We start from the raw sequence: 13,490 nt of genomic DNA, 5'->3' as shown, positions 1-13,490 counted from the left end.
ATAGGCAGATGCACCATTATTTATGACCTTCCTAAAGTGTACAAATCCAATATTTCCCTTCGTCTGACCATATCAGGTTTTAACTATCCAGCTTACTATACAAAACACTTAATGGGCACAACAAAAGTTTCAAATATGTTATTAAAAATAGTCTTGATATTAAACAATAGTTGTCATCACTTGTAAATTCTAATGCTATTTTGGTTACATCCATAGACGTTGTTGATATTTATCCCTCCATACCGTTAGAACTTACTATCAATAGTACATGATTTGGTTATTTCAAATTGTGCATCTGTGTACGAAATCCATTTCTTATCATAACTGCTTGTGGTCTGCTTAACAACGTATTTCAATTGAAATTCTTACTTTTCCCAGAATGACACTCTAACCATGGGGAGCACCCTGCCTCCGATACCGTCACACATTGTTTGACAACAGGATATATTTAAGTATATTAGATATTATCGTTATGCTGATGACATTTTACTATTTATACGTGATGAAAATACTCCTTTACAAATATTTGAACAGTTCAATAATCAGCACCCTAGGTTGAACTTCACTCTCGGTCGTGAATCTGATAACTGTCTTCCTATTTTTGGTTTACTTGTATCCGAGCGCATAATAAATTTCAAGAACCCACTGCAGCCTCTACTTATATACATCAATAGTCACCCCATCCATCACTGATATGGCTAATGTTTGGAAGAATTTCTTTCGTAGGGCATTACTAACTTGGGGTCATCGAAGTGATCTTAATGATAAAATACACTTTTTACATTAAATAGAACAAAAGACCAGTACCTTGCAATAAGTTGCGTACCTTACAAAACTGCTTTAATTAAACACGTAGATCGGTACAAGCTCTTAACAAACCTTGGATACGAATTCCAAATTTTCCACAATTAGCGACAGAAATTAACGTATTCTTACAAAGCATAACCTATCTGCTTCCAGTATCCATTCAAAAAGTTTAGGAAAGCATCTCAACGGCTTTAAAAGTTACTTTAATGATCCATTAAATAAATCAAGTATTTATCGTGCTCAGTGTGAATGCTGTTCTTCATATATAGATCGAGTCAAACGCAATATTAAATCCCGAATCAAAACCCCTTTAGACAATCAAAAAAGTCACAAGAAGAGGGTATACCGGGATTATCACTTCACCTAAAGCAATATTCACATAATATAAAACTGGCTAGTGTAATAGGCTGGGAGGAAAAAAAGCGACAGATTAAAGACTCATTCTTTATTCATTAATATGAACCGGTTTTAAATCTGGATTCTGGTAACATTGATAAGATCTGGCTCCCTACATTTGATGTGTAATTTGGTTCTGAGAATAGTAATGTAGCATAGACACCACGCTCCTTTCAAACTCAAGTCTTTCTTTTTCAATTGTGGTCTGCTTGTTTAATTTAGCACCCATTTTTACGTTACGCTCATTTGGTGGTATGCATTCCTGTTCCCATACCATATTTTATCCGTTTTTATTGTTGTTACCTTACCACTGAAGACGGTACTAGCTTGTTATTCCAGTATTTCTGATGAACATTTAGTTTTTCCGCGGAAGGATATATTGTACTACCATTTTTTATATATTGTATTACAATTTTTTATAGTAATAATTTGTTCTGTTGTAATGATGTCCACTAGTTTCTTAATTTCCTGTACAATATTAATGTAGTACTGATCGATGCGAATCAGTTACTCATATTTTCCTTCAACGTCTTCATAGAGGTAATGTATCTTTTTGTTTAATTTCCTGTCTTTCGTAATTGGACTCTCCGTTGAGCAAGGTTTGTTCCCTGTTGATGGAACTTTTAAAAAATATGTGTGATGATTTGATGAATTAGGATCAACTTGTTTGTATAAGCTTCAGATGTTAATATTTCTACTGAACTAGTTGTTTATCACTTAGAAAAGATGTAAAATTTTATGTGATAGAGAAAATGTTACTGATTTTCAATTTTTTAATCATCTTGAAAATTTTACTTGCTACTTTTCCCACTCTATATAGCGCTATCGCTGCCGCCTGGTTTCCGCAATTACTCTATTCCATTCTGCCTGTACGGGTTATGTGTTGCTCTTTCTATAGCAGACTCTATAAGCCATCACTCATTTCACCGCAAACTTATTACATTCTTTTCACAACGAGCAGTGTTGCAACTTCTGGAGCTTTGTAACAATATTTATGATCGAACTAGGTATATTATAATTCGTTTAATGTAAGATTTCCTAAGTACCATTCTTACTTTCAGTGGCACTCAGGCGCTGACCGCATAGCTAGCGAAAATGTTTGAGAGCTGATAAAAGTTGTGATGCGTGTTTGGAATTGGTAAAAAAGTTGTGGTATTAGTTCGGAATTAGTAGGATAATTGTTTAAGGCACGTATGTATATAGTTCGTTATAATTAAGTAATTGTCAGTATTTAATATGCAATTAATGTAGTGCGTATTATTGATAATTATTGATAAGCTATTTTTAATTCAGTTGCAGAACACAAATCAGCCGCAATACGATGCTACCAGGTACACGACAGATATCTCCGAACTCGATATTCCATCTCATTCAACAGGTACGAGATTTTACAACAGATGATTAGACCTTTCAAATAAACTAAGACCTTTTAAATAAACTAGTGATACTTGAAAGAGAAAGGAAATTGATTACCTATGTTTACAGTATTTTAATTTATCAGGACTACTATTTCGGTTGCTTATCTGCAACCAGTTTGGGTACAAAATCTCTCCCCAGCAGAAATCTCTCCTGGCTGGAATCTCGCAGGACGAAATTGCACTTAGGACAAAACCTTGTGAGGACAAAATTTTGCAAGATCTATTTCTTCAGTGTATAGTGTTGCAAATATCTATGTATATATGTACTAAGGGAATCATATAACCAGATTAAAATTAGGCGGAAAATAATATACAACGTACACTTAGAAAAAAATAATTATTATAAATAAAGGACCAGATATATAACATAAGTTATGTTATTAATTTTGCAAAAGGAAAAAGAAGGTAGTTTCGCATTAAGGGGATTATTTATCTTGATGTATGGTCCTGGGACTAATGCTTTTTTCTTCTTTCTTAGGTTCGGGCCTAGAAATATTCTTCCACGTTTCTCGAGCTTCCGCTTTTTCTTTTAACTCTGAATATTTTCTTCTGTTTTTCAGATTATCGATCAGTTGTGTTTTTCTTCCTACTCCTTGCTTTTCTTCCCTCTTTCCTCTATGGCGGTATGAAGAAGAAAATTTTTTCGCAAGATATGTCCAATCCCTTAGCTTTCCTACGAAGGATGCTGACTAAAAGCGTTGTCTTCTCTCCTATCCGTTTTAAAACATCTTCGTTTGTTACTCTCTCTGTCCATTTTATCTTCATCTTACTCCAAGAGCAAATTTCGAATTTCCCTAAATATTTCTTCTCTAACTTTCGTAATGTCCAAGTCTCTAAACCATACAGTCCAATACTCCATATATAGCACTTGACTAACTTCCTCCTTAGTCCAATATTAAGCCTGCTAGTTAATAGTGTTTTTTGTAGAATGCCTATCTGGCTACGGCAATTCTTGACCTTATCTCTTTGGTGCTGTAAGGGTCTCTCGTTACAATACTTCCCAGATATTTGAAATGATCAACCTCTTCAAGCTATATTTGTTCAATCTGAACCATAAGGGCGCATTTCGACGACATATTCTCATGACTTTCGACTTTTCCACATTGATTTTCATTCCATATTGTTTCCCAGTGTCAATTATTTTGTTCGTCATCTCCTGTAGTCCTTCTTCGGTTTCAGCTATAATTACCACATCATCTGCATGTTTGTTAATGATCTTACCTCCAATCTTGAAATCTCCGATTCCAATTAATGCTTCCTTCATTAAACACTAGCATATATTACCCGTTCCGTTGGGTTGAAATAAATAATTTAAATGCACATTGATATTGCTAATTGTCGATCATTTTAATGTATGTCACCCCTCCTCATCCGCAAGAACTATAGATTCAATACTTAATATCGGTCAGTTTTGACTATATATATATATATATATATATATATATATATATATATATATATATATATCGGGTGTTGCAAAATAAGTGTTACAACTCTCGGGAGGTGACTCCTGCCACTGAGACAAGAAAAAAAGTTCTCTTCAACTTTCTGCTATCGGACATAGTTTCAGATCTACAAGGTGCCGAAAGCGTGGGAAAATGACTTTCGGACGCCAATAATTCGGAAACTATCCAACATAAAGAGGGCGGGTAAAAAATTCACTGAAGAAGTCATACCTGCTCTATTGAATTTTGCATGTTTCACAATCCTACCGTGCACGCGCAAGGGATTCCCCAAAGGAACGTAGGGAGTCCCGGATAATCTGCCAAATGAAACTTGGTCTAAATGGATACGAATTGATAGGCTTTCTACCAGGTAACAATAATTCGTTTGTCTTAAGTCGATATCTGGAACAAATACAAAATGGCGGACACCTTTATACCCGTTGTGTGTGGTTGCATAATCGCCAGGTACGGATGTTGGCCAACAGTGACGTTCTGAGTATTGATTGTAGCGAATTTGTACCCAAATGTTCTAGAAAGACATCTGGAGTGTCGGTAGAGCATAACAGTTGAAGCAGGGTGATTCACGTGATTGGAAACACTTAACGAAAAATGCCCAGAAACGCACTGATACTCAGTAAACGTGAGTTCAAAGCGTCGGAAATGTAAGGATTAGCGTCAAGAACATGAAAGCCATTGCCGATTCACCAATAATATTCCTTCAAATCGACGCAATATGCTGTGCACGGTTGCATACTAATAAGGATGCAACAACTGAGTCCAAGTTGAAATTGTTCAATGGCCTCAGTAAGAAACTGGGTAAACTAAATGAATGTCACTAGTGGGATCGCATCATCAATATTGAAATGTGGCAATATCTGTGTTGATATCAACATGTAGCTAATGAACAAATGTCAACATGTCCCACTACTGCCGGGACATCGTCCCACGTGGGAAAAATAGGAAAATAACTACAAGGGTCTTGAATCTGAGGCCGTTGGCTCAAAGTAGAATTGGAAAATGCAACCACGCGAGCAAAAGATTGCGCTCAAGCCCTGAGGTTGGAAGGAGCCTCACTTTCTCTGTATTGATTTCTTTGAGGAGTACCCACTTTGTTTGGCAAGCCCTCTTCTACAGCCTCCCGACATACTTGTGTGTTTCATTTTGTTACTCCTACTGCACAGTTGAAAACAATCAGAGCTTTAAGACGTTTCTTCCTATTTCTCATGTCATTTTATTTTCCATATGTATGGTGTTCCAGCTGTAGTGTTAAATATGCCAAATCGGTTCATTTTCGTCTTTGTCTTGGCATGTGCACTGTGTGTAAGATACGAATTTCTGGAGGTATTTTCATATATTTCGAATACGTCATATGTCTCAGAAGACGTGGGACATGATACAAGTTTGTTATTTTCACACTCTATCAGAATTTGAACCATGCACTAAGAAATTTCTTTTCATATGTGTCGACTGTGGGACAATGTCCCAAACAAAGAGGGACATTGATACAATCGTGTTCTAGTTACGTTCAACCAAAAGGTGCACCAGATGTAATAGCAGAATGTACGTTATTTTCCTAGTTTTCGCACGTGAGATAGTGTCCCAGCAGTAGTGCGACATGTTGACATTTGTCCATTAGCTACATGTTGATATCAACACACACATTGGCCACATTTCAATATCGATGATGCGATCCCATTAGTGACATTCCTTTAGTTTGCCCAGTTTCTTTGTGAGTCCATTGAACAATTTCAACTTGGACTCAGTTGTTGCATCCTTATTGGTATGCAACCGTGCACAGCATATTGCATCGATTTGAAGGAATATTATTGGTGAATTGGCAATGGCTTTCATGTTCTTGACGCTAATCCTGTACATTTCCGACGCTTTGAACTCACGTTTACTGAGTATGAGTGCATTTCTGGGCACTTTCGTTAAGTATTTCCACACATGTGAATCACCCTGCTTCATCTGTTATGCTCTACCGACACTCCAGATGTCTTTCTAGAGCATTTGAGTACAAATTCGCTACAATCAATACTCAGAACGTCACTATTGGCCAACATCCGTACCTGGCGATTATGCAACCACACACTACGGGTATAAAGGTGTCCGCCATTTTGTATTTGTTCCAGATATCGACTTAAGACAAACGAATTATTGTTACCCGGTAGAAAGCCTATCAATTCATATTCATTTAGACCAAGTTTCATTTGGCAGATTATCCGGGACTCCCTACGTTCCTTTGGGGAATCCCTTGCGCGTGCACGGTAGGATTGTGAAACATGCAAAATTCAATAGAGCAGGCATGACTTCTTCAGTGAATTTTTTACCCGCCTTCTTTATGTTGAATAGTTTCCGAACTATTGGCGTCCGAAAGTCATTTTCCCACGCTTTCGGCATCTTGTAGATCTGAAACTATGTCCGATAGCGGAAAGTTGAAGAGAACTTTTTTTCTTATCTCAGTGGCAGGAGTCACCTCCCGAGAGTTGTAACACTTATTTTGCAACACCCGATATATATAGTTCCCCCTCCCCCATGTTGCGGGCAATGGCATCGGAAGTGTCACCGTTCATTTCAGCGACTCCAAAAAATGTGGATCCAGCACTAATAACGGTAATTTTATATGATTTTTAAATATCTCTTCCTGCACTCCTCCAAATTGCGGGTTTGAATTTTAATTTAAACGTGGTCGAAAGTATAACTGTTCATCTAAGGAACCCAGAAAACTATAAATTCGACACTGATAGTGGCCATTTTCGATCATTTATATATATGTTTCTCCCCCTCCCCCAAGTGGCAGAACTGATTTTGTATTTAAACTGGATCGGAAATGTCACATTTCATCTGAATGATCCCGAAAATTATGGATTCAACACAAATAACTTATTAGTCATTTTTTATCATTTTTAGAATTTCTCTCCCCCTCCCCTTCGTTGCATCGAAAAGTGAATAACCTAAAGTAATCCCTGCCCTTAAACTCATGTATGTTGAAAATTTGATTGAAATCGGTCGGGTGGTTCAAGAGTGATGAAGTCACAAAGACAGTCATTTTTAATTAATTAATTAATTAATTTATTTATTTATTTATTTTTTACATATATCTCACCCCTTCCCCTCCTCTACGTTGGCTTGTCAAAGTGAAACGATAAAAAACACCCAAGGCCCGACCCTCATCTATATTGAAAATTTGATTGAGATCGAGTGAGTGGTTTTATATATCTGTCCCCCCCCCCCCCCAAGGTCCACCGTCAAAGTGACGGTAAAAACCACCCCAGGTCCGAAGTTCATCCATATTGAATTTTTTTAAAAGATCGGTCGGGTGGTTTAACCGTGATGGAAGTCACAAAGATGGTCACTTTTGTTTCTATTCTTTTTACATATATATATATATCTTTCCTTCTCCTCCCCCTCCCCTTGGTTGCACCGTAAAAGTGAAATAACGAAAACATCCCAGGCCCGAACCTTATCTATGATTTAAGTTTGATCAAGATAGATCTGGTAGCTCAAGAGTTATTAAGTTTCATTTATTTTTATAGGTTTATCCCCTCCTTACCCCTCCCCTAAGTTCTACAGTTAAAGTGATATGATAAAAAACCACCTCATATCTGAACCTCATGTTGAAAATTTGGTTAAGATCTGTCGGGTGGTTTAAGCGTGGCGAAGTCACAAAGACAGTCACTTTTATTTTAATTTTTTGATATATATATTTGGTTACGCTTTTTACTATTTTGTTCCTCATTGCTACCGCGACACCATACACGGCCTTAACGACACCCAAATAGAATATAGTTTAATATCACGATACTATATCACCCTTTTCTACCATCGCACTTCACTCAAATCCATTATGTTCACATTACATTTATAAATTTCCACTGTTAAATTTTCAAGTTTACTCGCACTTCGTAAAGTTCGTTCGTACGTTGCAAGTTCCTATGCTAAATGTAAGATTCTTCCTCGAGCAGTTTTCACCCGGAGATCCGAACGGGGGACTATTTTACCTTCGAAATGTTTTACTTCAGAAAGAACCATCATTAAATTTATTCTTCTTTTTCGTCCCTCCTGGGAAAAAATAATGTGGTAGTATTCCCATTTCCTTTCCACAACTCCATACCGATAAGCACCGGTTCACCCGCCTTTTGGACACTTTCACCTCCTAAGGACAAGAAAGCGCCCTGATCTCTACCGGTTGATCCACTCTCCGAGGAAGCCGTTGACACCTCGTAGAGGTTGACTCCTTATCCCGGAAGTGAGTCAGTTCGCACCTACGTTAGCTGACTAAGACGCCTGCGAGGAAGTGTAGATTGGGATTTTCTCTTTGTTTAGAGTGAGACCCGAAGGCATTTCTCAAACATCTCCAGTACTTTTAGAAAACATCTTATTTGTAACTTTTAAAACTATAAAATCTTGCCATATACAAATATTCATAGAAGGTCATTGTTTGACATACTCTTCAATACCACCAGATTAGTAATGTTGCCAATTCAACATAAAGTTTTGTATCTTCAAATGACACTACGTCAGGTTATTACATAGTTTCAAATATTACGTAGTTTTCGTATAACTGAATCCTACAGCACCAAATTTATTATTCAGTGTTACAAACTATGAACGCTAGAGTATCAAAAACGTGCAAATTTTGGAGGTTTCTACAACAGAAATAATCCAAGCGAGGTAGAGGTTTGTGACACTGTAGTGTCGTCAATTATAAGTGTTCGTTTAACATACGGATTTGAATTAAACTGGTGGTAGTTCAGAGTATGTCCAACAATGTCCCTTTGTCGATATTTGCGTCGTGCAAAATTTCATCATTTTCTGAAAGTTTCAAGGGCGTTTCAAGTCAAATTTTCCACCCTATATATTTATTCATTTCGAGCCCCTCATTTTTTTCTGCTTCTAGTGTCTGAAAAAAAAAAAAAACATTTCTGATTCCATGTAGTTAACTCTTTCTTATTTTCGATTATTATTATTTTGATTCAGGGAAGTCATTGCATATAGGTGATCGTAAACTCCCAACGAGATATTGTTTCGGGAGGTTTTGGCGAGGCGAGCTTTTGCCCCATGAGGTTTCGGCCACATTTAAATTTGGTTTGTGGGATTTTTAGCGGCAACATCTTGCTTTAAGATTTTTTCTGTATACCCTATAATCTTCTAAAGGCCCACTTGAGAAGTCGGTGAGAATCCAAAAGCTTAACTTCATTGCTGGCACAGGTAGTATTCTCGGTGTGTAATGCATGATTCCGAATTTATACAGTAGCATTTACATGACTAAAATTAAATTATCATGAAACTATTAATAATAGATGCAAAATTATGGTTTGACAATGTCGATGGCAATGTGTTGGATCAGAATTTTTGTTCATGTCAGCTTTTACCAATGAGAGAGTACGGGGGGAGGCATTTTTATTTGTTTATACATTAGCTATTTCAAACTGTTTACTGTGTAAATATTGTGTAAAAAATACATTACACATCAACGATGAGTGACTGTGGAAGAAGATTTTGATAAGCTTCTGAAGTAGGCCTGCAGATCCTTACAGGTGGGCAACCAATATAATAGCCCCGAAAAGGTATTATTGTGGGATAATACCGTCTCTTACGGAAATTCTCAGATAAATACACAAACAGCCTCCTTTCTCCCCGAACATTTTAGTAGTTACTTCATAACGCACTTTTCAGATCATACGTATTTAGCACAGAACATACTTTCCACAATTTGAAAATAAGTCTGATGCAGTGCAGTAGAAAGAAAACACCTTCCTCACAAAGTGTATTTGTCTAACATGAATGTCCTGATGAATCACCAGACAGAACAGTAGAAGGCTCAATTTGGTTTTCTTCCTTTCTGTTCACCATAAGTTTTCAGTATTTAATACTCATGTTGCGTATTTCTGTTGAATTAGTTTAAGTTTTAATTCATTCAGTATGTAATTAAGGGACTTTTGCAGCGGAATAAGATATGCTTGAGAAGAAAATTACCACATATGTAGTATATTTCGTAGCACACATAAATACATCTGGCAACAATACTTTTATTTGTTTACAGAAATGGATATTCCCGTCATCGTCCCCGTAATGTGAATACCGAGAACGGTATTTCAATAGTAGCATATGTTTATATTTGTAATTAATATTTACTGCACATGATTATTGCATCGTTATTCACAAGTTTCACTGTAATTATATCTGCATGGTTCCATGCTATCACCCAAATTAAGCAGGTGGCAATTGCAACGGGTATTATCGTATAAATGTAATATTTGACACAGGAAACAAGCTGGAAGATTTGATATTTTTAGTGCTGTTTTGTAAATAATAAATATTTTTAGGTTTTTTGAATCATCTTTAACAAATTTAAATTAATATTTATTATTATTATTATTATTATTATTATTATAACTGAATAGTAAATATTTGCGTCAGTTATACTAATGTTAATACATTAAATACGAAGTAGCAATAATATGTAAATTGAATAGCTAGAAAGGAAACAATACTATTAAGGCTAATGAAACTTATTTTTACAATAATAAAATAATTATTTAAAAGACACTTATCACACAGAATTACCGACAAGATTATTCAGATTTGAGAGGAAGTCGAAAAGAATTAGTCGAAACATTTAAATTAACTAAAACGATCCAAGAAAAGTGTATAATCTATCCGAGAACTACACACACAGAACAAACCATGCCTGGACATGGGAAAGTATTCTCGGCCAGAGGCACTGTGTATATTTAGAAGTAGACATTGCATTTTTGCGGAGATTCATTGGACAAAAATAGCCGAAAACGCTAGACACTGTTTTCTCTTCCTGGAAGGTTAAACAGCCAACTACTGAAGACTCAATTGTAGTGATAATATATGCCAGAAAGATATACATGTCGTGTACGTATTTTAATGCATGTTGTCGAGTTACAAATAATCAAAAAGCTTAACTGCCCCTCACGCGAAAACTATTAGATATAGAACACATGAGTATGGTAACTTTATGTTTAGAATTACATTTCTTATCGCATTCTGTGTTTATAACATACGGTCCTGAATCACCTTGACATGTAATTCGAACAAGCTTTAGGCATATTAATTTACTGCTCATATTGTTTGTTAATAGTAGAAATTAAGAATGGGAAGATAGTAATAGAAATAGAGTTTTAAGTAGGTATACTTAGGAGTTACAAGAACATAACGGATCTCGTAGTCTATACGTTGAGGGCGAAGACAGTAAAGTGTTTATGTTACCAGAGGGCGAATTTGAAAACATCTGTAGTAACATACGAAATGAAAGAAAAAGCAGTGAGAAAGGAATTAAGAAATACGTTTCTATATCGTATGAAATATTGTAAGCGAAACGAGACAGGATCAAAAACTTAAAAAAGGTGAAAGATTACAACAGTAGGTTCCATATTTCATGCGTGCAATATTTCAAGTACTTGTATTTAATTGATTATATGAGAGAACAAATGAAGAAATTGGAGAGATACCTTAGAGTTAGTGAAAGAAAGAGGAAACAAGATAATCAAAACATTAACTGTTAAAAAAAATCATACTTTGAAATATTCAAAAGACAAGATTTGTGTATAGTATTGTCACCTCTTCCTTGGAGCATGCGAAGAACACTTGCTGCTGGATAAGAAGTATGATGTATGAAGTTCTTTGTTTGTTCATGCCGTAGATGTACGAGTTTATAATTTAATACTTAGTTTTTTTTTTCTTTTTCCATCGCTTTTACTCTACAGGATGGACAAACAAAGAACTTTATACATTACTTACTTTATGTAGGAGCAACTTTTGTTCAGATGAGCCGAGGAAGAGATAAGGAGTACAGATTTTCGCAGATTTTGTCTTTTGAGCGCTTTAAGATTTATATTTATAACTAGTAGACGTGCATTCCATCACATCAATTAGTAATTAGTGAAAACGTTATTTGAGAAAAAATGCCTTATCTCAATCAAATTTTCAACATAGATGAGGTTCGGGCCTCGGACGATTTTTATCATTTTACTTTGACGATGCAACTTAACGAGGGGGAGAGGGGATATATATATATATATATATATATATATAAATGAAAGTAACTGTCTTTGTGACTTCATTTTTGAACCACCCGACAGATCTCATTCAAATTTTCAACATAGATGATGTTCGGACCTGAGATGTTTTTTTGTCATATCACTTTCACGGTGCAACTTTAAGGAGGGAAGGGAGAGAGACATTTACAAATGATCGAAAAATGACTGATTTTATTGTCGGATCTATAGTTTTCGGGGTCGCTGAGATTTCCGAAGCTGTTTAACCCTTTGGGGATCCGATGGTACAATTTGTACCATACGGGTGTTTCATGGTACATTGCGTTATAACTCTCCTATTTGAGCTTTTTCGTTTTTTTTTTTTTTTTTCAAGTCCAGAGGCATTGTAGAAGACCTTTTCGTATGGTTTCACACCTTCCTGCGTCGAGACATAGGAGGTGATGACGTCATAATTCTAAAATATATATTTTCTTTTATTATTTTTATTATTTTATTGTTCATTATTTTTTGGCGGGCTTATTTTTGCACGTAGAAGATTGAAATTTTGCACAAACACTCAGTCCACCGAGTAGTATTTACCAGATTTCTTTTCCAGATTTCTGCGTTAAAACAGGGGTATCCAGATGGGCAAAAAGTTTTTAAAAAAGGATATTTTTATCAAAAAATCCCTTTCTTCGGGATTTTCCCGCCTTAGATACATGATGGAGACACGTGAGTCATACCGTCTGAAAGGCAGTTCTATTCTGAAGAGAATGATTGGCGAAGCATGACCCTAGGGTAATTAGGGATGTCTCAGGGAATTTTTACAAAATATCCTTCTGTATACGGGAATATGATACATTGTCTGTATATATATTTTTTGGCGGGCTTACTTTTGCACCTAGAAGATTGAAATTGTGCATAAACATTCAGCCCACCTAGTAGTATTTATCAGATTTTTGTCACATCTCTGCGTTAAAACAGGGGGGGGGGTCCAGAGGGGCTAAAAGTTGAAAAAAGGGATGTTTAGACCAAAAAACCCATTTTTTAGGGATTTTCCCGCCTTAGATACATGATGGAGACACGTGAGTCATACCGTCTGAAAGGCAGTTCTATTCTAAAGAGAATGATAGGCGAAACATGACCCTAGGGTAATTAGGGATGTCAGGGAATTTTTATCAAAATATACTTCTGTATAGGGGAATATGGGACATTTTCGGTATGTTCTTTTTTTTGGCGGGCTTATTTTTGCACCTAGAAGATTGAAATTATGCACAAACATTCAGTCCACCGAGTAGTATTTACCAGATTTTTTTTCAGATTTCTGCGTTAAAACAGGGGGTCCAGAGGGGCTAAAAGTTGAAAAAAGGGATATTTAGACCAAAAAATCCCTTTTTGTCGGGATTTTCCCGCCT

The 13,490-nt window shown here is 36.0% G+C and overlaps 1 protein-coding gene across 8 annotated transcripts in view; it reads left to right on the top strand.

The window, feature by feature from the left end:
* The window catches only part of LOC145661197 (uncharacterized), a 453,672-nt gene that overhangs the window by 345,645 nt on the left and 94,537 nt on the right, over positions 1 to 13,490 (top strand). For all 8 annotated transcript variants that reach the window (XM_081726653.1, XM_081726657.1, XM_081726655.1 and 5 more), the window contains one exon: positions 2,497 to 2,581. In XM_081726653.1, coding sequence (XP_081582779.1) covers positions 2,497 to 2,581 — 85 coding nt within the window. The remainder of the gene's footprint in view (positions 1 to 2,496; positions 2,582 to 13,490) is intronic.

Source organism: Thermobia domestica, chromosome 1, assembly GCF_964235325.1.
Source record: "Thermobia domestica chromosome 1, izTheDome1.hap1.1, whole genome shotgun sequence".
NCBI classification, from domain to species: domain Eukaryota; kingdom Metazoa; phylum Arthropoda; class Insecta; order Zygentoma; family Lepismatidae; genus Thermobia; species Thermobia domestica.
Note: the sequence above shows the minus strand (reverse complement) of the source record. Positions and strands in the feature narration are given on the sequence as shown.